This window comes from Thunnus albacares, chromosome 12 (assembly GCF_914725855.1).
Source record: "Thunnus albacares chromosome 12, fThuAlb1.1, whole genome shotgun sequence".
Lineage (NCBI taxonomy): Eukaryota > Metazoa > Chordata > Actinopteri > Scombriformes > Scombridae > Thunnus > Thunnus albacares.
The window spans coordinates 10,217,960-10,243,640 of record NC_058117.1 but is presented as its reverse complement, the minus strand read 5'-3'; the positions used below and the strand labels follow the sequence as shown (position 1 = coordinate 10,243,640).

The 25,681-nt window shown below is 38.5% G+C and overlaps 3 protein-coding genes and 1 long non-coding RNA gene across 5 annotated transcripts; 2 read left to right on the top strand and 2 right to left on the bottom strand.

Moving 5' to 3' along the window:
• Positions 1-28: 28 nt before the first annotated feature.
• Positions 29-11,309, bottom strand: slc35a3b (solute carrier family 35 member A3b). 2 transcript variants are annotated; one of them, XM_044367148.1, is made up of 8 exons: positions 11,058-11,309; positions 6,204-6,450; positions 5,821-5,975; positions 4,372-4,494; positions 4,013-4,187; positions 1,581-1,699; positions 1,274-1,407; positions 29-1,082 (listed from the first exon to the last, which is right to left on the bottom strand). In XM_044367148.1, the coding sequence occupies exons 2-8, from the start codon at positions 6,406-6,408 to the stop codon at positions 989-991; spliced, it is 1,005 nt and encodes a 334-aa protein (XP_044223083.1). In that variant the 5' UTR covers positions 6,409-6,450; positions 11,058-11,309; the 3' UTR covers positions 29-988. The 2 variants fall into 2 exon arrangements, with proteins under 2 accessions (XP_044223083.1, XP_044223082.1); XM_044367147.1 differs by lacking the exon at positions 11,058-11,309 and adding an exon at positions 7,671-8,154.
• LOC122993205 lies at positions 10,138-19,580 on the top strand. Its single transcript, XR_006406357.1, has 3 exons — positions 10,138-10,148; positions 12,138-12,139; positions 19,255-19,580. It is a non-coding gene; the product is annotated as an uncharacterized LOC122993205 (long non-coding RNA).
• On the top strand, positions 15,112-19,580 carry imp3 (IMP U3 small nucleolar ribonucleoprotein 3). Its single transcript, XM_044367152.1, has 7 exons — positions 15,112-15,342; positions 16,658-16,765; positions 17,675-17,749; positions 17,857-17,936; positions 18,054-18,105; positions 18,537-18,609; positions 18,740-19,580. Exons 1-7 carry the CDS (start codon positions 15,206-15,208, stop codon positions 18,764-18,766), a joined length of 552 nt encoding a protein of 183 aa, XP_044223087.1. The 5' UTR covers positions 15,112-15,205; the 3' UTR covers positions 18,767-19,580.
• Positions 19,489-25,669, bottom strand: sec22ba (SEC22 homolog B, vesicle trafficking protein a). The gene is made up of 5 exons (XM_044367151.1): positions 25,493-25,669; positions 21,226-21,335; positions 20,577-20,737; positions 20,329-20,475; positions 19,489-20,102 (listed from the first exon to the last, which is right to left on the bottom strand). The coding sequence occupies exons 1-5, from the start codon at positions 25,565-25,567 to the stop codon at positions 19,948-19,950; spliced, it is 648 nt and encodes a 215-aa protein (XP_044223086.1). The 5' UTR covers positions 25,568-25,669; the 3' UTR covers positions 19,489-19,947.
• Positions 25,670-25,681: the final 12 nt, after the last annotated feature.

Below are 25,681 nucleotides of genomic sequence, written 5' to 3'. Positions count from 1 at the left end.
CTGCACCGCAGCTCATTCAGCCATCTGTTGCTATAGAGACTGGTTTGGTTTTTCTGAGTGCACTGCAACTGGAACTGAAAAAAAAAAAAAAAGGTTCAAAATATTCATGGGTGTGCCAAGCTCTGTGTGTATGCATTAGTGTGTGTGTGTGTGTGTGTATGTGTGTCCATTCATTTCACTTTGAAGTAAAAAAAAAAGATGAAGGCAGAGCTAGTTGTTCCAGCATAAAAGATGCCGTAATTTATTCATTTGTTCCTGCACAAAGACCTTTATTTTGCATTTAAATAACAGTAGAATGTGTGCTTTTGATATAAATCCTCAGACTGTGAGCAGCAAGGTCGAAGCAGTCACATCCCATCTTATCTCATCACATATAAAAAAGGACATTCAGCATCTTTGAACAGAGGTAACCCCTCCTCTTTGCAGCAAGTTTGCTCTTCATTCCACCACTAGATGGAAGCTCTGTCAAGGATTTTCCTCTCTTTGAGGCGGGTGCTCTCAGCACCATTAACACCCTTTTTGTTTTGTAAATATATCCCTTTCCCCATATCCCACAATACATAAATAAATGACTGAAATATAGACCTTTAAAATATCAGTTTCCACATTTCAGTGAGGTCATGGTTTCCATCTCCTCTTAGTCCCTCTAAATTGCACTTGCAGACAATTTGGTCATACAGTGTATACTTGTGTTAATGCAACACTGTACAAGCTCCACTGTTCTCCTGTTTGTATTTTATAAGAAAAACATACATTTACAAAGCAAATGTATTTCATTATTGACCCACACCTTTTGTGCAAAGCAGCATTTTACCAGAGTAGCGATGGGAAACATTCATCAGAGTCATGGCAGGTTTGTTGTGACTATCACTTCCACATTTCCCGCATTCTTAATGTAAGCATGCCAAACTCGCTGTCACACTTCATAGAGTCCTGCTCCGTCTGTCGTCTCCTCTGTCAGGCAGTACAGTCCACAGACGTCTCCTGTCTATACTTTGATGGCGCTGCCGCTGGTGGGTTTGCCCTTGTAACCGTAAAGAAATGTGGCAGCAATAACCAGCATTGCCCCTAAGAAAAACATGCTGAGAGACAGGCAGGAGCAGGAGAAAAAGAGGTGATGATGTAAAATGAGTTAAATATTAAAAAAAAAAATAAAAATCAAACATTCATGTCATGTTAAAAAAAGACAGGCAGAAATGTATTTTTCTTGAGTAATAATTTGCTAATCAGAGTCCAGCCTTGTGGGAGTGTGCACAAGCAAGCGTTCGTTTACCTAGTGGGGTTAAAGTCCTCCAACAGAAAATATGAAATGAGTGTAGACAAGATGATGGACAGAGAGGTAGCAAATCCTTTGAGGATGTTGTCCGCATATTTAATGACCACTGCTATGACCAAACCGCCCAAAGCCTGCAGGCAGAGAAAACAGTGTTTGAAACCACCTTGTGAGCACTCGTGTGATGTGGAGATACCAAGAACATGTGTGTGTGTGTCTGTGCACCAAACACACAGCATCACAAATACGGCTGTAAATAAGCGATCAGGGGACCCAAATGAAAAAATAAGAAACATAACGGTCAAACCTGTAAGACAACGACTGTGCAGGTGATTGTGTTGTAGCCTTGAAACATTCCCGACTCCCTCACTCTCTGACCGTCATATATTATCATTCCTAAGAAGCCAAACACAAAGCCGAACAAACCTGGAGGCGAAACAAAGGAAAACAGCTTTAGTTTAGAATGAGTTTAGACTAGTTTTGTCAGGAGCAAATGGTTAAGTCTCACATTTTAAATCCGATTGCTGTCTTCAGAGGCTTTGTAACTACTCTTAGCTGCCACAAGAAAACACTGTAACCAAAGTTTAAGCCAAACCTGCTGCACATATGGTGTGAGAGTGTAAACTAGGTTTTATATCATTTTAGCGCACACACAGACACACAGACACAAACACACACGATAGTTTCGTCACGTTTGAGAGGTGCCCTGCCTTTAATTCCCCCCCCCCACCCCCCTTGCCCAGCAGCATTTATGCTGGAACGACTAGCTGCCTTCATCTCTTTTCTTACTTCAAAGTGAAATGAATGGATGAATTGGAGCTGTATGTGTGCACATTCAAACACACACACTCACAGTGAGAAATCCACAAACACACCCTGCGAAACACAAGGTTTCATTTTCTCAATTATACATCAGTTGATTGATTTGTCTGTGAATTTTTGAGGCTTTGAAAGCTTATTCTACTTAAAAGTTTCAATTGAGGGAGAGAAGAAGAAAAAGTGTCGTTCTGTAACGTTTTGACCCCCTACCCTCTGCTCTGTCTCATAAGATAAGACAAAATCTCATTAAGACAAACCTTAATGAGTGAGTGAGGTTTGTCAAACCAAACCACACAGTTTTCTTTTAAAATATAGTGTTGGGTGGGCAGATGATATATTACACTTTTGAATTTTGATATAACCGAAAAAGTGCAATTGGGTCACTTTGGTAACATGGCTCCTCTTGTCTCCTTATTCTCTAAAGTAAGGAAGGGACACTAAACTAAAAAGCTGATAAATTATTTCACAATCATTTTATCAGCTATGAGTCGACCATTTCAAACAATAAAGTCATAGTTAACACCCATTCTTTTATCAAGTAGTAAGTTTGTCGCACCAGCAGCTCAAACTACAGTGTGCTGTCCAACCCTAATGACAAACAACCACAGGTATATCTGAACACAGTGAAAACATACTTTTATTAAGTTATGCCAATTTATTTCTATCCTTCAGTTCATGCACAACATTATTTCTGGTTTATGTCTCAATGCGGCATGATGTGTTTTATCACAGGGCAGCAGCAGTTGCCAACAGATCGTTGGTATTCATGAGAAATACAGCATGTTGGCCACTTGAATATTAATTTGTTCAGTGGAGAGTTTTGTTTTTTCTCAGTTACTGTTTGATATCCTCTATAACTCTCCTGCAATACTGATGTAAAGAACATGAAGCAGTTACACTCTGAACAACATCTGAAGTGTTTATGACTGAATAATGAATGCTAATTCAGCATAAATACTATAATCTCCACTCAGGGAAAGAAGCCTTATTTCCACTTGAGTTGACAATGTGTTATATCATAAACAATATAAATTTGCATCTTCACAAGTACGAGTTGTTCAGTGTTAATTACAAGTGGATGGGAGTGTGAAGCTACTTGAGGTGATGATGCAATCAAGTGACATGACTAAAGAAGAAACGTACAACAGAGGCCTGCAGCTAAAGATAAGACGAACCTTGTTGCAAAAGAAACCCAGTTATGGATTTTAAGGCTGTTTCAAGGGAGTGCTTCTGTTTTTCAGGCTGGACATATCAAACTCTTCACATATATCAGCATTAGGTTTCTCAATAAAACAGTGTGGTCTGTTAAATTGAAGTTTATCTTCTTTGTTACTAGATTACACTGGTGTCATGGATGTCATCAGGGATATTATTTCAAACTTTGGAAAGTTCCCTCCAGAGCCATAGAAGACACTATACAACTGTTTTCACAGGCTGAGCAGTGCTTCGCATGACAAGTAAACTGAATTTTATGTATAAAATATGTGGAGTCCTCCTTTAACACAATACACTACTCCAATTTTAGTATTAAAGTGATTATTTATTCTTTCTGGCACAACTTTCTAATGAAGCATGGTTTATAAATACATATAAGTTGTGACTAACAGCTTTACTAGTGTTAATGAATCATTCACTAATGCTTAATACGTAGGTCTGTAACAACCCATTGATAAGACACAAAAATTACAAAAGATCCCTTTAACTTCTCCATTCAATGTGTTTTTTATGCATGACATTTCAGAAACTATTTTGGTGAGTCAATGAACTACAACTAAACGTATAAGTAAGACGGGGAGGGGTTGGAGTCATGAAAATAGGCAGGGCACCTGTCGACAAAAAGTTGTGAGCACACACACACAAACACATCATTATTCACTCACCACTCACTCTGCTACACAAAGAGAGGCCACAGTCACTCACCCAGCTGTATGTTACGAACCCACACGCTCTGTTTAGTCTCCTTGAGGATTTTCTCAAAGTAAACACCAGCGAAGCCGCTGGACACACAGGCCATCAGCACAGCCATCAGTCCCACAAACTGAGAGCCTGCAGACAGGACTTTCTGCTCAGAGTCAACTTCAGACTCTGTGGGCCACTGTGGAGGTTAAAACACAGGGAGAATACTTAAAACCTGTCCAGTCAATTAGAGTAGTATTATTAATCTGTGACTTAAATGTCTGATGTTTGAATGAAGTCATACACTAATCAACACTAGAAACCACAAAGCAGCTAAACCTGTGTATTTGCAAACAGCACATTCAATGTATATTTGCTGGTACCTGCACTAGAGTGACTCCAGCCATAAGAAAGAGCAGGGAGAGCCACTGGTAGAGACCCAGCTTCTTCCCCAGCATGGAGACGGAGAAAAGCGCTGTGGTGAGGATCTTTAACTGGTATGTGACCTGCATGAAACGCAGAAAAAACACCACCACCAAGAAAGAGAGTAGATGATTCATTCACTGCACATAAAAACACAAAGAGGTTGACAGGTACGTAAATATGACAGAAAATCAGCCACATCAAACATGATCCAATACAGACGCGGAAAGGTCAATATAAGGAGCCAAAGTCCTGCCCCTCGCCTAGTTATCTCCTGTCACACTCACTTCTCATTTCTTTCTGAAAATCTGAAACATGACACTGTATGTACTTTTCTGTGCTGGAAGATAAATGAGCACCTACTGCTGTACTAGTTAGTAAAATGTTGATACCTCCTCATCTTACCCAAGAAAAAACAGCATTATTTTGTTAGCATTCAGCAGCAACACAGCCCATCGATCTTAGCCATACTTTGTCAACACTTAAGGATAGCTTCAGTTGTTGAATGCTAAATATTATCATAATTTTATCTTGGTTAAAATCATGCAGTGCTCAAATATTCTGTGCAGTAGTAGATACCAATTTGGCTTATAGTATGGACAGAAAACCTTAGTCTACGGGAAAAACACTTAGTTTTATGGTTAGCTAGGAAGGGTGGCAGAACTTGAGAAGTTTCGCTGCCTTCAAAATAAATTTATGAGGTGTTTTTAAAAAGGTGAGAGCTCAATAATCTTGGTTCTAAGTTGTGAGAACGCTTCATGTGACTGACAATAAAAATGGAAGTGGCGTGGCCCTTGTTTTATTTTCGTTTTTTCAAAAATGAATGGTTTTGTTTTTGTTGCATTTCAGTCTCATGCTAGGAACTAGAGCAGGGTAGATAACCGCAATAATTTATGCAGTTATTTTGTTAAACAAAAGAGCAACTTGGTAACCATAGGCTCCGACATTTTAAAGGAAAAGTACAACGTTTTGGGAAATATGCTTATTTGCTTAGAGAGTTAAATTTGATACCATTCTTCAGTTGTAAATACAGTATGTCACTAAATTGTGTGAATTTACACAGTGAGGTTACAGCCAAACTAAATTCAACTCAGTTCAGTTACACACACACTGAGAAATCCACAAACATACCTTATCAAACAAAAGGTTCCATTTTCTCAATTGTACATGAGTTCATTGCTTTCTTTGTGAATTTCCATGGCTTTCATGGAATTTGCGCAGCGACCTCAGAAATAGGTTTCGCCTCATTAGGTCCAGGCTTTGGTCCCCACGAGGACTACTGGCCTTGAGAAGATTGGTGTTTATACCGGAAAAGGTCCCAGTGAGGTAACAAAAATGCAGGCACATGAGCAGACACACACACACACAGACAGATGCAGCGAACTTGAACCAGCACATTCATGTGTAACCTGATAGGTGGCTGCGTCCAGGTTGGATAAGGCAACATAGAGCAGATTGTTCTGCAGTGTGTAGATCCCTGCAGGAATGGCCAACTTCATGGTCTCCACAGACTTGTTCACAATCTCCTCCTTCAGCAGCTGGTTCATTGCCCGCAAACTGAAATCTGGTGGAGACAGAGAGTGTGTTGTCAGACAGGGAACGTGGGGACCACCAATGGAGTGAAGAGACAAAGACACAGACATCTGAAGAGTCAGGTATGAGGAAGATGAGGGAACATGTTGTGCCTACTAGTGCCTAATCTACAACTGACAAATAAATCAACTGAGAAGAAAGAGAAAAACTGAGAAAAAGACATCAAGTCTCAACACGTGCTACCAGATTCTATACTCACTGTTCTCCGATAAGACGAGGAGGGTGCAGGCAAGGATCTTTAGCAACTCGGCTGACACCACAGCGGAGGAAGCCAGGTAGCGGGGGCCGTCTTCCTTCAGGGTACGGGAGTAGCGCATGGTGAGCACCAGTGAAGTGGTCTGCAACACCAGCACCCCCAGAGACATATACTTCAGCCTCAAGGAGTGTGTGGACGACAAGACCATCGTGGAGGACTCTTCCTGGGAGTCAGAGGATGACGAGAGATCCTTTAGGATGGACATAAAGAAAAAGAGACACATGGTTAGAGAGGCAGACGGAATGAATATCTGGTTTAGTCTGAGAAAGGAGAAACAACTTTAATCATAAATCCCTACCAGATAAAAACAAGGCTACTAAAGTGTCCTTAATCAAGACACCAGCCTGCTAACATTGCCAAGGTTGCTGTTGTGTAGCTGAGAATACAGGAATAGTTAGTGAGGTAAAGTTGACAGGAAGAGAGTGGCGAATCTATGTAGAGAGAGTGAAGAATGATCAGGAATGCCGGTCAGTAGTTAAAGGGTAGTTAAAGTTAGAGCTGAGAGTCCAGCCTGAGGCAATGTAGGGCATTCCTGTCATCTTTATTGCAGTCTTGGAGCATAAAGCATGAGCATCGGATTAGCAGTAAGAATTAGGTGTAAAGATTGGGAACAGAGCATGTATTTTACAGTACAATGTTATTCTATACTTGCTTAGTATGAAAATATGTCCTGCACCAACAGAAGCAATTCAGGGGCAGGCACTGGTGAATCATTAGTGAAGCACAAACAGCAGCTAATAGTTTATCAGCCACACCTTCACTTTAAATTTAAACAAAAGTCAATTTTGAATTTATGATAAGAAAATTCCTTGTTATGTTTACCTGAAGCTGATATGAAGCTTCAGCAGTCTGAGTTAGTTTCTGTATTTTTAGTGTAAAATTCACTTTTTGCGTTTCCCTGTTGAGCTGCAGTGGAAGGATGGAGACAAATGGGGAATTCTGTACCAAACGACAGTAACTTTGGAAGATATCCACTTGATTTGTCTAACTTGGATGACTGATGCCTCATATGAGCTTAAGATGCACTAAAAATATCATAAATTCACTTCAAGGCGCTTTAAAATCTGTAAAACATACAAAACTGCAGTAGATGTGTGTGCAGAAAAGACAAGAATAGCAAAATGAAAATATGTAAAATCTGAATGACAAAACTGTAGATTAGATTTAAACGTGTATTTTCTGTATTTGCTGTAACATTTGATTATGACTATCACTAATGAAAAAATGCATGTCCTGAAGCACACACACAAACACACACGTGCCATAAGATGTCAAGGCTCACCTTGGACATATTTAACCATCAGTAGTCAACAAGTTTGTGGCAATTTTCACAAAACTTGTAAATCTAATCTTCTAGCCCCTTAGCAAAACACCAAGAAGAAAGCGCATTGTCATGTGTTGCGTTATTACCGGTCTCATATCTCCGCTGTCCTGAGGATTTGGTAACAGACATTCTTCCCTTTCTGGTGTCACATTTCCTGACTGAAGCATCTTATCTCTGAGCCGTTACTTTCACTTCTCTTCGTCACTTCAACCCCAATGACACATGCTCCAAAATGTTTAAAATCCTTCTGCTCAGAAGGCAAGATAGTCTAAGGGGCAAACCATATTAAACTCCTGCAGTAATGTCACTTCCAGCTTGTGAAACAGAGTCTGCTATTGCCCCCTTTCATGTGATGGGACGAGAGAGACGTTTCCTGGTTTTTACGAAGTAGAACTCTAGAGTGGGATTGGCTCAGGAGGATTGTATGCAATGTACGGTTATTAAATGACCCCTGCTGGATCTGACTGACTATAATACAGCCTTTTTCAGTGTGAATTTCCTTGCTGTTAAAGCATAATTGTCTAGTTACTTAGTGAAAATAACGTGTTGGAGAGTCTGTAAATGTGTTTTCGCTATTACTGACACACTTAGAGACAAAGTCCACTGAGCCTTATCATAAAATGGTTGTATAATTTCCTATAAGGTAAGCATCCTGCCTGGGTAAAAAGAGGATGTACAACAAGCTATAACGGCCAAAGAAGTGTTGACAGAACGAGGGGTGTGGTGTGTTCAACACACTGGCCTCCTTATGCAGCTGCTCTGCTTAGCAGAGGGGGACTGCTGCACAATCCTCCTCTGTTTGTGTGTGTAAATGCCTGCGTGTCCTCTCACACACACACAACAAACTCTCCCCTCTCTCTCTCTCCCTCTCTTTTAGCACATATTAGGAACACTATTGGCTTTGATTTTCAGTTCCCAGCTTTGCAAGGATCTTTACACTTGTGTATAAAAACTTTTGCTAAAATTTACTTGAGACAGAAGTGAAAATATAGAATCCAGCAGCAGCCTCAGTCTTTACACATTCATGCTGTCTAGCTAAACAGGAAGTGATGCACAAGACAACTACAATATTTTCACTTGATGGTTAAAGGGGAATAAAAAGTGGGAAAAGTTGATTAATTATTGAATAATGAACATTTTAAAGGACAGCAAATCCAACACAACTTCTCAAATGTGACACATCAAAGGAACAGTAAAGAGAAACTATTTCCTCTGTCACTCAAATATAACCAAAGAGTAGTGAAATTCACTTAGTGGGAGTATTAAAGTGTTAATTTAGTTTTTCATTTTAAAAACTACTGTGTACAACATTTATTGATTGGTTGATGGATCCTTCAGATAGGATTATGTGGCATTTTCTGAGACCTGCAATTGAAATTAATGCTGCACCAATGTTTTTTTTGTTTGTTTGTTTGGTTTTTTTTCTTGATTTCTGGACAGCACATAAAAGTGTTAAAGCAAGAGACTCATTAAATGAAGTAGAGAGAAGTTAGAAACTTAAAACAGGAAGCTGTCAGAATCAAGAAGTGTGGTTGAATAGAGCTCAAATTAACAAAAGCTGCTCAAAAAGACTCCAGAGAGCAACTAAGTACATTTACACTGTTTGGAGGTGTAATAATAATATACTAACAAGGGCTACTCTGCATTGTGAATACTTTGACTTTTGATACTTAAATTACATTTCACCAATACTTCTGTACTTTTACTTAAGAAAAAACTTTGAATACATGACCTGTTACAAAGAGGTTTTACATTGTGGTATTGCTACTCTAACTTAAGTAAAGGATCTGAATACTTCTTCCACCTCTACCACTGAGTACTTCACATATGAGGTACCAACAGCTGACCCCTGACACTTAACACACCTGTCTGCTGTATTGAGGTCTTAGACAGTCCAGACAGCAATTTTCTAAACACATGGAGCGATCCCTTCCTTGCGATGTATTTGAGTCCAAAGCAAATCCTTTCTCTTGTGTGTAACAGCGACACAAGTCCCCAACACTAGAATCTGTCCAATCCACCAGCAGCTTCTCGGTGAGGAATATGTTCAGAAAACCCAGTCAAGCTCAACACCCTTCAACCTGTCACAGATGATATGTGTGACATTTCCATACAGAGTTTTCTTTCTGCTTGTGACAAACTCACCTGGCTCCTCCACCACCACCACTAGAGTACCTGCCTAGCAGCAAATGTCTTCATCGAGTGCCTCAGGAAAGAAAACTGACAAAATGATGCTGAACATTTTGAAGTTATGAATGAAGGACTTTAAAAGAAAGAGAGGGAAAGTGTGTTTCTTTTAAAAATGTTTGAGTTTGAAACCATTTGAGTTTTAATCAGTTGTTTGATGCACCAGACCAGTCGACAAAATCATTAAAATATACCAATATTTCTAGGCCTTCGTTGTTTTTTAACTTCATGCTTCCGTTACCACGAAGGCCAGGCAATATTCTTGTCTGAAACTAAGGTATGTAATTAATTGAAGTAATTAACCCTCTTAATCACAAGAATCACATTTCATTTCCTTGTGATGTAAAGTAGCTGCATCCCTACTCCATCATCACCATGTCCAATTTCTGTGATGGAGGATTCACTAAAAGACTACATATTATTCCTGGTATAGAGAGCGGAGGTTTCCATTTCTGATCTAAATATTAAAACTGGTTTCTTTGTATCTCACCAACCAGCTTCCCTGTTAGACTATCTCTTCTCTCAGGCTTGGTGACAAAAAACCAGATCAAGATGTTCCCTGTAAGGACGGTGCAAACACAGCAGGACAAAGAGCTAGAAAGATCTTTACCATTAACAAAGCAGATGTAGTATTAGATTACAAAGAATACAGAGATGTGGCCGGCTCAGGTCAAAGAGAGGGGTTTCTGTGGCCCTGCTGAGGGTGGGGTCTCCAAAACTGCTCCACTAACTCTGAGAGCTCAGCGTAGTGCACAAGGTAACACAACACTAGTGAGATAAACAGGTCAGACAGCAAAGGTGCCCCAGATCTACACTGAAACTGCAGTGTAGTTTCTAAGAAGGCATCAAAACCTGAGTCCTACACCTTTTGCTGGTGACGTGGATCTGTGAAGTAAAAGCAGAACTTATTGTCCTGCCATCACATGGAAAGGCTTTATTAATTTGTTTTAATGGGAGTTGACTCGAGCAAATATTGAACTTTACAACTTCATCAGGATGTGGATCCGACAACAGGGAGATGAGTGAGTGAATGAAAGTAAATTAAGTTGGTCTCAGCCCACATTAAGGCTCCTCTGAGGCTTGTTAGATGCTGTCAGCAGATGATAACTGAAGAGCAGATTACAGATTGAAAAAAGTAGCAGAAGTTACTGATTTAACATACAGCGGACAGCATAATTCATGATTTTTTTTAGCATCTGATCTACTTCTTATAAACTCACTGATAGTCTAACTTCTCCCCTCTGTGCCTCAATGAGTCACTTTCTCTCCATCATACAGTAACTTACCTGTATCTGCAGATGTGGAAGATAGTTTCACTCATTCGCTAAAGAGTCTTCTCCCTTTAGCTCTTCTCGCTACTTCAGACACTCATAAAGTTAATCCGAGTGTAAAAAATAAAAGGTAAACTGTGGCTGAGACACAGAGAAGTCTTGCACAGCTGTAGGTTGTAATCTGTATGTTGCGGTATGATTTGAGTCCTCACTCGGGACGGAGTCTCTCCTCCTCTGTCCTGAATGAATGAGTCGCCCTGTTCTGAACACACACTCCAGATGTTTGGTGACACCTGCTGGAGAAATTAATTTTGCACTATTTCCGACACGTTGCAGTGGACAGGCTAAATTAGAAATTAGAATTTAGACTCAGATATTTTCTGGATCTGGAGCTGCATCAAAATACACATAAAAAAGTTCAAACAAACAGACAAACAAACAAAGTTCACTGAAATCTGTGTTATGAAATATGTCGGTTTTAAGAATTGCTGCTTAAAAACCCCAAGAAAACAAACCAGAGTTTACAGGAGAAACCGGGTTTTAAAACTATAATATGCTAAACAACTGGAGGAGGGATGTTGTTCTTCAAGAGGGTTAGAGTTTCTTAAATCAACTTGATTTAATGAGTTTAACATTCAGTTTAAGTTCTGAAATTGTTCCACAGCTAAGAAATACGTTAATACTGAATCACAGCTAAAGTTTTATGTTGTGAAGACTTATTCACTTTTGTTGAAGCCTGAGGACTGGCTTGACTTATTGTTACTACTGAAAGGTTTACTTTAAATACTGAGAATTTATATTTCTTATGACAAAAACCTTTATTTATGTCAAAGAATATTAGTCCTTATAAGTTTAAACATCTTTGGTATCTTTTAGGGGAGCAAGGATGGAGGTAAAGCAATGTAGTCCCAGCATCTGTGCATCCTTCAGACCGCCACTAATCTTCTTGAGAAGAAACTCAATTTCCATTAAAAAAAAAGAGAGGCTTCCTCCAGGTGTGGAAGACAAGGTACAATTAAAGGCTCGGCTCGCTGACATGTGCTACTTCTCAGGTGACGACAGAGAACGGAAGAAGCCTCTAGTATGGAGGAGCAGCAGTTGGTGTTGAACATGGAGGAATGAGGCCATGAGGAGTCACTGCTGCTGTTCAGAGTGAAGACACTTTAAACAGCCACATCCTTAATTCTTCTTGAGCTCTGAATATAGTTTCCTGCAGGTGGAAAGAGTTAATAGAAACATTAATGTGCCCTCAAGCCTATGACTGATTAAACAAGTAAAGAAGTGATTAAAATAAACAATTAAAAAAAAAGTTATATTTTACCCAACACTCATCATAATTAGGAAAATGGATTCAGAACCCTCGGATAGACACTGAGAAACAACCAAATATCTCATGATGTTGTGTATCACGTTGACTCCTACCTGTGCAAAGCCTTGTGGGAGGAAGAAGAGCTGTTTCTGGTTATGAAGTTTAGTCCTGTTTTCTGGATAATGTAGGTTCATGTTGATGGCTGTGTTCTTTTCCTCCACACAACACATAGAAGTACCTGTGAGAGGAAGAAGATGGTGTACATGGAACTTACAGGCAGCTTTAATTTATCAGCCTAGCCATGCTACAATTATACAGTCATCTGAAAGGTTGTATTACCATACTGAGTGTATTCTTGCTCCTCCACAAATGAGTTTGTACATTATTTACCCTTCAGAATTTTCTCTGTTTTCAGATTTTTACACAAGTCCTCAAACTAGATAAAGGGAACCCAATTAAACAAATGAGACAAAAACATTAAACTTATTCATTTATTTATTGAGGAAAATTATCCAATCTTACATATTTGTGTGAGGCAAAAGTATGTGAGCCCTTGCTTTCAGTAAGTGTTGTGACCCCCTTTAGCAGCAATAGATTCAACCAAACATTTCCTGTAACTGTTTATCAGCCCTGAACATCAGCTTGGAGGAAGTTTAGCCCATTCCTGATTACAGAATAGTTTCAACTCAGGAATGTTGGATGGGCTGCCTGCTTCAGGTCCTCCCACAGTATTTCTGTAGGTTTAAGGTCAGGACTTTGACTCGGCCATTCCAAAACATTATCTTTCCTCTGCTCTGACCATTCTTTGGTAGATCGAGTTGTGTGTTTAGGGTCATTGTCTTACTGCGTGAGAGGCCTCTAGTTTCCTAGACGTTACCTTAGGGTCCCTTGTGGCCTCCCAGACTATTACATGCCTGCTCTTGGTGTGATTTTTTTGGTCAACCGCTCCTTGGGAGGGTAACAATAGTGTTGGATGTCTTCCATTTGTACATGATCTGCCTGACAGTCGACTGAGTCCAAACTGTTTAGAAATGGTTTTGTAACCCTTTCTAGCCTGGTCATACGTCACATACGTCAAGCTGGTCTTGAGAATGCCTGACCTTTGCAGTGAGAGCTATGACTGGCTCATGGTCAAAGTGTGAGGAACTAGAGTGGTTAAGGAGGGCGTCTTTTGTTTTTGCCAACAAGACCCTGAGTCGGTGTCACAGACACAGTCAACAGAGGTCAACGCAGAGGAGGAGGATGAGTGCTTAATACCTTCACAGATACCTTCACATATCTTCACAGGAAGTCACAGTGCAGGTGGAGAGAAACAAGATGTCAGTTAGGTTCCTCGTGGATAAGCTGGTTTCTCTGAAACATAAAAAAATAAAAAGGATCATTCATTTTTCAGTCTTCAGATCCACCAGTCTTTATTTTTACTCTTTGTAGAAGAAAGAATCACATCAAAATCTGTTGAGGATTTTGTCCATTTTTTAGATGAAATTAGCTGTTTCTTTAACTTTTTTTCATTATTGCATCACTCACTGCACACACACACATACACACACACAGAAATCTCTCACTGATCGTACAGCTCTATTACATTTAACACATTAACAGTGGTCATTTTCAAGGCAGATATTCAAATAAATGTTTAATATGAATGTGTTTCTAACAATTTGTAAATTATTATGAACAAACATTGATGACTTTACTGTATGTTACAGCATTCCACCAGCAGATGGAGTCCTGCATTATCTGAAAGGATACAAGTCAAACAGCAGAACTTGTCCCTGAAACATGAAGCAACATGCAGGATGCTGCATCACTGAGCCAGACTGGTTGTATGACACACTTCAACCATTTGAGGGCATCAGTGATGGTGAAACTGAACCTCAGGGAGTGTGAATAGGCTGCATAAAATTAGAATTAGGAAAGCAAAGCAGGGAGATATACTTTAGTGTTGCAATAGAATACAATGAGTTGAGGTCGTGGGTGAATGAGGAGGGAGAAAGTTAATACTTTCTCCAGTTTAGTCCTTACAACTGTGCAAACCTTGTCCAGCTGGTTTTGTTCAAGAATTATTTTTCAGTTTTGCTTTTCCTGTAGATATATACATATATGTGTGTGTGTGTGTGTGTATATATATATATATATATATGTATAGCCTGACATTACAGTATTTGTTTTTGCTATTTCTTATGTTATTTCTTACTGTACGTCTATTGATATTTCTCATCATAATTCAGAACCATGATGCATCCAAAACATATTAAGGTGGTGAAAAAAAGGGCGAAAAAACCATGTGAAATATGCTGGCACAGGAGGACCTTGACATACATCAACAAACATACTGTTGCAGATACAGAAAAGTGTTTTTCATAGTGTAGAATATTGATGTAAAATTGTGATATAGTGTCTTAGAAAATAAACTATTTCTTTTAATATTATGGGCATTTTAATAATTATTATTCCTGCACTGAATAACATCATGAATGCCGTAAAATACTTCCTGTCTGGCACAATATCGTGATAATATGCCTGCAAATATCAATTGTACTCGTCTGAGAAATTGTACTATACCTGTATTCTTTAACTATTTTGATAATATATTTTTATTTGGCTAATTAATGATTAATTACAGCATTTTTCCAGTTTTCCAGTTTCCATTTATTTACTCAAACCTGCTCTCTTTAGAAACAGTGAGTCATATGTAGTGTTGGAGTGCGATGGGAGGCGCTGTGGTGAATTCTGATCTGTTATTCAGCAAGAAGAACACGTGTTTCCGGTGTTTCCCTCAACCTGCATGTGTGATATCAAAGTGGAGTCAGTTTTGTAAATAAATTGAACTTAACCAGCGAAGGGTATAAAAATGGTTCGTAAATTAAAGCACCATGAGCAGAAGTTGTTGAAGAAGGTGGACTTCATCAACTGGGAGGTGGACAACAACCTACACGAGGTCAAAGTGCTGCGGAGGTTTCACATCGAGAAGAGGGAGGACTACACCAAGTGAGCATCTATGCTGCTAATGTTGGCTGTTACTGTCTGTTTGTGCTTTAGCTGTGTTTTAGACACATAGAGTCAGATTGAAAAACACGTCTAAAGTGTCTGTGAGTTTAAAAAATGACGTTGAAACAGGGAAAATGTTCAATAACAACACAATTCAAGAGAGCTTTAAAGGCAGGAAACATATGTTTACATTGCCAAAGTAAGTGTGAAATGACAAAAAATATTCATACTATAAGTAAAAGATCTACTAGACCAGTGGTGCTGGACCCCTAAACTGACACAAATTAGACCAGTTAAATCCCCATTTGAAAGGATTTTGTGTAGAGATGCACCGATGTTGATACTGATACTGATATTGGATATCAGCCCAATACTGAGTCAGATAGCTGGTATCAGATACCATTATTTTAATAAATAACAATTCAGTAAATTTATATCTATATATTTTGTTTTAGAAAGTTAGGAAAGCAATGTTTAAGTCAAGCCTGATATTTCCGTACACATAAAAGAATGATGCCAGGCTCTTCAACACAGGGAGACATAAAGCTTATTGATTTAACACTAGTATCAGTACTTAGTATCAGCTGATACTCAAAGCCCAGGTATCGGGACTGATATCAGACAGGTACCTCCATAATTTTGTCCCAGGGTCCCCCATCTGATAAATTTCTGCTTTTAGATGTTTTATTACAGAAAGTGTATGAAACTTACCAAAACAGTCAAACATTCTGTCATTGTGTTACTTATGGAAGGAATTATAGTGAAAATAGATTATTCCCCTTTTTGCTGGGGACCACCTGGAACCCTCTCAAGGACCCCTGGGGGTCTCCACACTTCACTTTGAGAACCACTGTACTAGAATACAGAATGTGTCACATTGCCACATTATATTCTAATGTATCAATAAGGGTAGGTAAAATTAGCTTAAAATTACAAACAGAAGAATTGTGTGTGTGTATATATGTGTGTATATATATATATATATATATATATATATGTATATATATATATATATATATATATATGAACATATACATACTGTGTTAGATAAATTAAATGTAGACATTACAGTTAAAAAAAAACCTCTCTGCTGATTCTTAGCTAGTTATTTATAAGCTGGATATTGGAGCCTAAAATGCCGTTGTATAGTACGAGCTATGAGTCATACCCAAAATATTGACTGATCATGGTGTGATATTTGCTTTTGTCAAGTTCTACTTATTTTAAAGAAGGTATAGTAGACCAGTGGATAGTATAGAGACAGATATTTGGATAGTGTTTGTGCCAATAGTGTTTTCTTTCTCCAATTTCCCAGATACAACAAGCTGAGTCGTAACATCAGAGATCTGGCCCAGAAAATCAGAGACCTGGACGAGAAAGACGGCTTCAGAGCTCAAAGTTCACACCAACTACTTGAAAAACTGTGAGTGTGACGGTGTGATCCTGTTTGGCAATATTCATGTTGTATTTGTTTACTTCTGTGGTATTGTAGTTTTTAACTGGGGGCCCTGGTTGATCTTGTTTTAAAATCACAACTCATTCTAAACAGTGTTTCAGGTCATTTAAAAATATGAAATAAAATGACACTTGACTACAAAACAAACTTTAGAACATATTTATTGACATCTATTTATTCATACATAATGCCTCTTTGACCCACTCCTTACAGATGGCATTGTAAATTAACTCCAGTGGTAAAGTTTGCAGCCTGGCTGAGAGCACTTAATTTTTCTTGTTTTTTGAAAGAGGAGCTCTAAGACTCTGTCATGAGGTGGCCTGTTCATGCTCAGTAGTATGCACAAGGCCAGATGGTCCCCCTTCAGCCTGTTTCTCAGGTCTGTCTACACCTACAAATAACAAGAATGAGTGTAGTGTGGGAAACTGAGAGAAACCAAACAATCTCTGATTTCAGATATTACTTATTAAATGTCGTACACTGTTCATAGTTGAGAAGTCTGTCTCACAGTTCACACTGGAGATGGGCACTGTGAAGGCAATGGCCGCCAGTTGGCTCAGGCAAGGATAGAGCTGTCCTCATTAAATCTGCAGAAGATGCTTTACTCACACTGTTGTTTATTTGGTTGTCATGACTTTACTGGTGATTGACATCCTGTCACTGTTGCAGTTGCTCATCCTTAAAGTGTAGAGAGAGCAGGCGACCATTTGTTTGAGTTCAGTGGAGCGGACAGCTCTGCAGAGTCGTGTAATAGCGACTTCATGACATTTCATAAAGTTCTGAAACAGCGGCTGCAAAAATTTTATGTATATAATGGAAACACTGCTAAACCTCCATTTATATCACACTGATATTTTTATTGTTTCTTCACATTAGTTACAGCATTGGACTTGTCCCAACCAAACAGAATCTGTCCCTCACAGAGAAAGTCACAGCGTCTTCATTCTGCAGGTAATTTATCCCACAAACATGTCATACAACATGTGTGAACGTCATACACATTAACTCTTCATTAAGTCAGTGGATGCTCACATACATCACCTGTGTGACTCCTGCAGGAGGAGGCTGCCCAGCATCATGCTGAACCTTCGTATGGCTCAGAACCTGAAGACAGCCATCACCTTCATCGAACAAGGACGTATCCTTCATTAATGCATTCATGTCTATGTTTGATTATGACCACAGACCTTCTTGTAATGTGTTTGTGTCTAAGGACACAGTTTGTTTTGCAGTAGTGTCCTTGACTTAGTCTCAGATGTGCGTGTGGGCCCTGAGATTGTCACAGATCCAGCATTTCTAGTCACAAGGTTTGTATCAAACATTTTATGTCTTTCATTTAAACCACTTCATGTGGATCAGGCCCTGTCACACACACACTGTAGGTTCTATAATACAGGACAATAAATTTACAGTAAATATTAGAGCTACAACCATTAGTCGATTAACTGATTCGTCGATTGACTGAAAATTAATCAAACTATTTTGATAATTGATTACTCTTTTTAGTCATTTTTTAAGAATTTGTCAACTCTCTGGTTCCAGCTTCTCAGATGTGAATATTTTCTGGTTTCTTTAGTCGTCCATAATAATAAACTGAGTATCTTTGTGTTGTGGACAAAACAAGACATTTGAGGGCGTGACCTTGGTTGGAAACCGTGATCAACATTTTATATATGAAACAACTGATAGAGAAAATAATTAATAATGAAAATGCATATTTAATCTGTCCTTTTTTCAGAAATATGGAAGATTTTGTTACTTGGGTGGATTCCTCAAAGATCAAACAGCATGTCATGAATTATAATGATGAGGTGAGTAATATTTTAAGTTCTGCTTACATGTATTATCATACTGTTGTAAAAATGCAGTAATTGCAAATGACCATCTGGTATTTGAATCAACCCCATAAAACCTTTTTACTCTTTTGTGTCTCTTTTGCAGAGAGACGACTTTGATCTGGTGGCATAAATCTGTGTCCTGATGTCCATCCATCACTCTGGAGGACAGGACAGGAACAAAGACTCTGATCTTTTTACTATAACATCAATATAAAGAAAAGGAAGGATTCTACAACCCAAGAGTCACCAGTTTGAATCTCCTACGAACTTGGAAATAGTTGCAAGAAAATAAATGTTCTCACCACCATCAAAAACTGAAGTTTCAGTGGAGTAAGGAGGGAAAGACTCTACGTCCAGATTCTCCATCAATCAGTTTAAATTGCAGCAAGTCAGCAGTTAAGATTTTTATTTGTTAAGTTTTAACAAATAACCCAATAGATAACCCTTTGCTGGCTAAGTTCAAGTCAAAATCAAAGTGCCTCTCTGATGCAAACAGAATGTGCAACTGGGATCTTAACTACTGACTACTGTTAATTCAATATAATAAAACAAAATCTAATGATACTGCAGCAAGTGAACAATACTGGGCAACAATGGCTGACAGAATAACTCAAACAGTCATTACACACATGGCTGAGCTGAACAGTGTTGTGTAGGTGTGACTGTTCTTTCTCAAGTAGCTCCATGTTGTTCACTCTGGATAACGTGTTTGTTGTATGAACATAACTGGCTTCCTTGGATTATTATGTGTGTATGTGTGAGACCAGAGAAGTGTTGGTATATGTAAAGAGAGAGACTGTCATCAGTGACATAAACATGTTATATTTTGCATGCATACTTTTGTAAAATAGATGACAATTTGATAAATATTTAATCTTTTCAATAAGACTTTCTTACAATTCTGTAAACTTTGTGAACAATAAACATTTTTTTTACTCACAGTATTAAGACTTTCATCAGAACTTCTGCATATGTACATAAAGTTTCTCCTTAATGCTGAAACTCTGAAAGAAACCCCTGTTCCACTGTGTAAACATATTCATCTGTAAACCCTGCTCTTAATGTTCCAGTAAACAGAATTATTTGAACTCATCATGAAGCATTTGCTTCCATAACAGACATCCCATTACAGACCTATGGCTCAGTTTATACTGAATATACGTAGCACGACTCTAAGCTGTATCCGTTAACTTCAACATGGACAGACTGTACACGACCCCTTTAAGGCACCGTGGTATATGATGAAAAAAGTAAATGCTTAGTTTTCAAAGAGAAACACCTTCCCCCCCAAAGTCCTTGTGTCAGACTCCATCAGAGCCACCAGAAGCGCACATAGACGATGAGTGTGATGAAGAAGACTGCCACGGCAGCCACCTTGGCATATGTAGAGCGGGTGTTGAGGTACTTGGCATCGCTGCGGTATTTCTTCGACAGAGAGGACAGATTGCTGGCTTTGGTGTCTAAAGCTGAAGGGAAAAAGTACATTTAGTTTTTGAAAATGTGTGCTAACAACACTGACTAAATAGTGGAAGATGAAGCAAGAGATTTACAAGGGGAGTAATAGCAACAGGGACAACTTACAATACAATGCAATGCATAACATCACCACAAACTACCTCATAACCATAAGAAGAACAAAAACATAATAAACCAATTTTGTGCTGGTATTTTTCAAAACACGGCTGTACTCACCAGAAAGGGCTTCTCCTCGTTGCAGAACTTCCTCAATATTGGCCACCATGATTCTCTGGACGTCCTGCAGCTCCGTGTTAATACTCCCCAAGTTCCTCCTGGCCCTGCTATCGATGTACGACTTCTTTGTCTTCTGGATGTATGTGTCTAAAACAATGTATGTATATATAGACTTGATCAAGGTTTTCATTCTTTGTGTAGGGGGTTCATAATGTTTCTTGAATGTACTACAAAAAGCTCTGTCTTACCAAACTCGATGAAAGAGTATGGCCTTGTCACTGTAGGGACTCTCCTTCCATATTGCTCATAGAACTCGTTGTGGAGGTCTTCAAGGTACGCAAACGCCATCTTTTTGGGAAATGAAGCCTCACAGAGGGACAGGTAGCAAACACCCTGCGCTATTAAATAGCTAAAAACAAGAAACTGAAATTAAAATCAGTAAAATCACTGAGGTGCTTAGTAATGTGCAGTGTGTATCAAACATTGTGATATTTTCCTTTTAAGAAAACACTTTGAACTGGTGGGACGTTGCTCTTCACAAAATTAACACAGACTCAACTTGTGCTCATCTCACACTCAAACACTTCAAGGTTCAGGGTACAAGGATTGTCACAAATTTATCCTAATATCACCCACATGCTTCATACTACTACTACAACCTAACCCACATGTTCTATTATTATTTTGCTTTTGGCAAAACTACTTCGATACTATCTCAAATATACTTTGGATAACTACAGATGTCTCTCCCCATATTGCCATATTTGAGTTTCCAGGAGACTGCAACCCATAGACCTCCAATAAAAATATTAAACCAAAAAAACCCCCAAAACAACACTTTGGATCCACATACTGTAAATATTTCAGTAAACACTTTGTGTACTTGGGTTCACTTACTGAAAGTTCATTACTCCGGCCTCCAGGGTGCAGCGGTCAGGACTCTGAGCATTCAGTTTCCGGCACAGCTGCTTGGCTTGGCTCTGGTACTGCTGGAGGTCTCTTCCTGACTGACAAAGATAAGCAATAACAGTTAATAAAATGACGTTATCAAGATTAATATCAAAATGACAAATAGTCAATCTGGACAATTCTTGTTGACAGTTTAATGTAAAATTCGTGCTAATGAAGCTGTAGTAGCAGTTTTTATCATTTCAGTTTGAGCCACTTAGATGTGTATTTAGTTTCTCTGTTGTTTTGACACTTTTCTATTTCTCCCCACATTCCCACTGTGCATCCATCTCAAATTTAAGGGTTACTCACAGATCCACACAGTCAGGAGAATATTTGATTTAACTTGTCTCTGAATAATCCTCCTTTTACAAGAATGTGTTTCACTTAGTAAAATCCGTTTGTAGAACAAAATTATGTAATCCACAGGAAGGTAATCCAAAATAATCCAAATTAACAGCCAAAAAAGCTGTATCGAGCCAAACTAACAGTAAGAAAACATCCTTCCACCAACTGCTGATTAATCAGCTGACTTCTAGATTACAGTAAAGTACGTAAAGTTTATTTCTAGCGTACATTTAAAACACAGCTAAAGCTGACCAAAGTGCTGTACAAAAGGACGTCGAAATGTCATGTAAAAAAACAAAGAGAAAAGGAAAAAGGGAAACATACCAACGACAACAATAAACAACAAGGGACAAATACAGATTTATAAACATGACAACAGATTGAAAGATTAGTGGGCCAAAAGGCCAGTGAATAAAAAGTGTCTTTAGCCTGGATTTAAAAACAGAGATGGAGGGAGCACATCTGATATTTAACAGCGACTGGATCCACTGTCATGGATCAGCAACTGCAAATGCTCTGTCATCCTTTAGATTTTGACTGTGGGACATAAAAGAGAGATTTGCCATCAGATCTAAGAGACCTACGAGCTGAGTGCCAGTGAAAAATGGGGCCTGACCATTAAGAGCCTTGAAAGCAATCAGCAAGTCTTAAATTGAATTCTAACATGAACATGGAGCCAGTGACGAGAGGCTGGGACTGAGGTGATGTGCTCACACTTTTTAATACCAGTCAGCATCCTTGCAGCTGCATTTTGGACCATTGATAGGTGAGTAAATGAAAACTGGGGAAGGCCTAAATATAAAGAATTGCAATAGTCCAGTCATGATGTAATGAGGGCATGAATTACTTTTTTCCATATCATGGAAAGACAGACTTGGTTTGAGTTTGGAAATGGTTCTTAACTGATAGTAACTTTTTTAACAACAGAATTGATTTGTTTGTCAAGACAGAGCTCAGAATAAAAGATAACGCTCACGTTTTTTTGCATGTGATATCTCATATGGGCGAGGTAGCCTACTTTACTGGTGAGATGGCTTCAGGACTTAGAGGGAACAAAGATAATCACTTCTGTTTTGTTACTGTTTACCTGAAAGTAAATTATTTGCTATCCAGCCTTTAAGGTCCTCAAAACAGACCAGGAGAGACTAGATTTTAGTGGGAGGTACAGCTGTGAATCATCAGCATAGAAGTGACAGGTGATATTTATAGGCTATTAATAATATTTCCAAGACACTAGGAGGTGCACTTTACCACTTAAGACCTGGTAATAGACCCACGGTTTACTAAAGATCAGCAAATAACAGCAAAACATGTACAATTAGTCAGCAATTATCATATATCAACAATAATAAAGTATGTTATGATGACTTTGGCTCTTACAGAAGCATTGCAAAGCCTAAAAACTTTACAAATAGTTGACATACTGTACAAACCACACATTACCCAACTATTTATTTGTATATATCGAGCTATAACTTTGAGTAGCTAACCCCTTTTTTTATTCCAACATTTTTTTATTCCAACAACCCTTTTCAGTACAAAATACAAACTGTGATACACAGCAGCGATGTTAGAAAAACTGGCTTTATTTAAACAAACAGTTGCTTCTGACCACATTCATTTTGCAAGTCAAACACAAACCATCACAGAAACCTACAGATATCTGGGAGTATTCCTCCATTGACATTTCACTTACTGAAACCACATTCATAATTTAATGACGAAGCTCAATCACAAATTGTATGTTTATAACAAGATCAGGCCGTAACTCACCCATACTGTCTCAGACACATGTCTACACACAATCAGTCTTTCAACAATATCCTACTGTCTCCCAGTTTGGTCCCTCACCACAAGGGAAACCATTGAACCAATAGCAAGATTATACAATAGAGCTTATAGAGTCCATGGCAACCTTCCCCCTTAGACTCACCACTGCACTGCACTTTCACAATCTAATGCCCTGACTTTTCAGAACAGAATAGTATAGCCATTCAATTTTACTTTCAGATCCAGAATAATAACTCCCGTCCTACTTCCAAGACACAACACAAGACAGGAACGCATCACCAGATCAATTTCACAGGCACTTATTCCAGTATCATATTACAAAAACAACTATGGGCAGAGATCATTTTTTCACACACACACACTAGAATGAGATCCCATATTACATTAGAGCAATAACCTCTATTACACACTTCAAACAGGCATATAAACACTATCTGATGGAAGGACACACTTGCAACCAGGGCCGAACAGTTAATCGAAATATTATCAAAATCGCAATATGGCCAAGTGCAATATCTAAATTGCAGGAGCTGCAATTTTTTTTACAAATGTAAAAATGTGTCACAACATACCATTATAGATGAAGCACTGTGGTGCTACAAAGATGTCCCAGCCTACAAATCATATTCTCCAGATGTAAGGGTACATGCTTGTTTGGTACAGACCCCAGAAAAAAATAATCACATCATTCTCATTTTCATATTTTTATCAGTGAAAATGAAATGCAAAAATGATTGTTTTTGTACATCATTCATCTCTACTTGCAACCACTGATCCAACTCACATACACCATCTTTATTTCCTCCACTTAAGTCCTCTCCTCTGTAGTGTCTGTGTAGCTGTTTATGTTTTTTTTGTTGTTTTGTTTCTGTCTCTATTGTGTGATGTGTTTCTGTCTTCTATTTGCTGCAGAACAGGAACCTGCTGTAAACCAGTTTTAACTGAGTCAGACCAGTTTAAATGTGACACATTTTAACATCTGTAATGTTACTTTTAATCAGTGGTGGAAGAAGTATTCAGAGCCTTTACTGAAGTAAAAGTACTCATACAGTAATGTAAAAATACTCCATTACAAGTAAAAGCCCTGCATGAAAGATTCTACTTAAGTAAAAGTACATAAGTATTAGCAGTAAAATGTGCTTAAAGTGTTAAAGTAAAAGTACTGGTTCTGCAATAACTGATATGTTATTATATATGACATCATTAGATTATTAATACTGAAGCATCAGTGTTAGAGCAGCATGTTACTGTTGTAGCTGCTGGAGGTGGAGCTAGTTTCAACTACTTTATGTACAGTTAGCTAGTTTAGTCCAGTGGTTCCCAACCTATGGGTCGGGCCCCTCCAAAGGGTCACCAGATAAATCTGAGGGGTTATGAGATGATTAATGGGAGAGGAAAGAAGAAAAAAACAAAGTTCTGATACACAAATCTGTTTTCAGTTTTTGTAGTTTTTCTCTAATATTTGATTTTGGTGAAATATTGGATTATTTGAACATTTATTGAAATGAAACCATGTGAGTTTAGAGGGAAAAATCATTATTTAATGGAGCTGTTAACAACTCATAGACATCTGAAATGTGACCCGAAAGGTTGTAAACCACTGGTTTCATCTTTAACAATGTGTATTTTAAAAGCTTGTTATATTATCCATTGTGTCAAATCTTCATCTGAAAAGTAACTAAAGCTGTCAAATAAATGTAGTGGAGTAGGAAGTACAATATTTCCCTCTGAAATGTAGTGGAGGGGAAGTATAAAGTAGCATCAAACAGAAATACTCATGTAAAGTACAAGTACCTCAAAATTCTACTTAAGTACAGAACTTATGTGAATGTACTTAGTTACTTTCCACCACTGCTTTTAATCTTTTCGTGTATAATAATAATAATAAATGAAATGCTTCATGGATCATGAAGTCATATGCCGAGTTCACTAGTGTAACACAAATAATCAACCTAATGTTTTATGAGTCCTATATGTTTGCGGATAAACTAGCTGTAATTAAACGTTACAATAATTGAATGGAGTTTGGCGTGACGTCGTTAATGATATGAAGGTAACCCAGCTTTCATTCATTTACCTGGTCATCCTCCTGTATGGAGGCCGCGAGCGGAAGTCCGTCCGCTACACGAGCGATCATCGTCAGTAAAATCATAGTGATCAGGTCAATATTCAGCGGCGGAGAAACTGAGCTTCAAACACTGGATGTTTTCCTGTCAACTTTGATGATGCAGAAGTAAATGAGCTGGACGGAAGTTCTCGGTGCATC

Bases quoted from the DNA above. Each gene is read 5' to 3' on its own strand.
- slc35a3b (XM_044367147.1), bottom strand. From the start codon at position 7,751: ATGCTTCAGTCAGGAAATGTGACACCAGAAAGGGAAGAATGTCTGTTA. The intron at 6,451-7,670 runs GTAATAACGCAA...TCCATCCTAAAG, and splicing joins ACAGCGGAGATATGAGACCG to GATCTCTCGTCATCCTCTGA. The intron at 1,700-4,012 runs GTGAGTGACTGT...TTTCGCCTCCAG, and splicing joins GGTTCGTAACATACAGCTGG to GTTTGTTCGGCTTTGTGTTT.
- imp3 (XM_044367152.1), top strand. From the start codon at position 15,206: ATGGTTCGTAAATTAAAGCACCATGAGCAGAAGTTGTTGAAGAAGGTG. The intron at 17,750-17,856 runs GTAATTTATCCC...TGACTCCTGCAG, and splicing joins ACAGCGTCTTCATTCTGCAG to GAGGAGGCTGCCCAGCATCA. The intron at 18,610-18,739 runs GTGAGTAATATT...TCTCTTTTGCAG, and splicing joins TCATGAATTATAATGATGAG to AGAGACGACTTTGATCTGGT.
- sec22ba (XM_044367151.1), bottom strand. From the start codon at position 25,567: ATGATTTTACTGACGATGATCGCTCGTGTAGCGGACGGACTTCCGCTC. The intron at 21,336-25,492 runs GTAAATGAATGA...TATCTTTGTCAG, and splicing joins CCATACAGGAGGATGACCAG to TCAGGAAGAGACCTCCAGCA. The intron at 20,103-20,328 runs GTGAGTACAGCC...TTTTCCCTTCAG, and splicing joins ACGAGGAGAAGCCCTTTCTG to CTTTAGACACCAAAGCCAGC.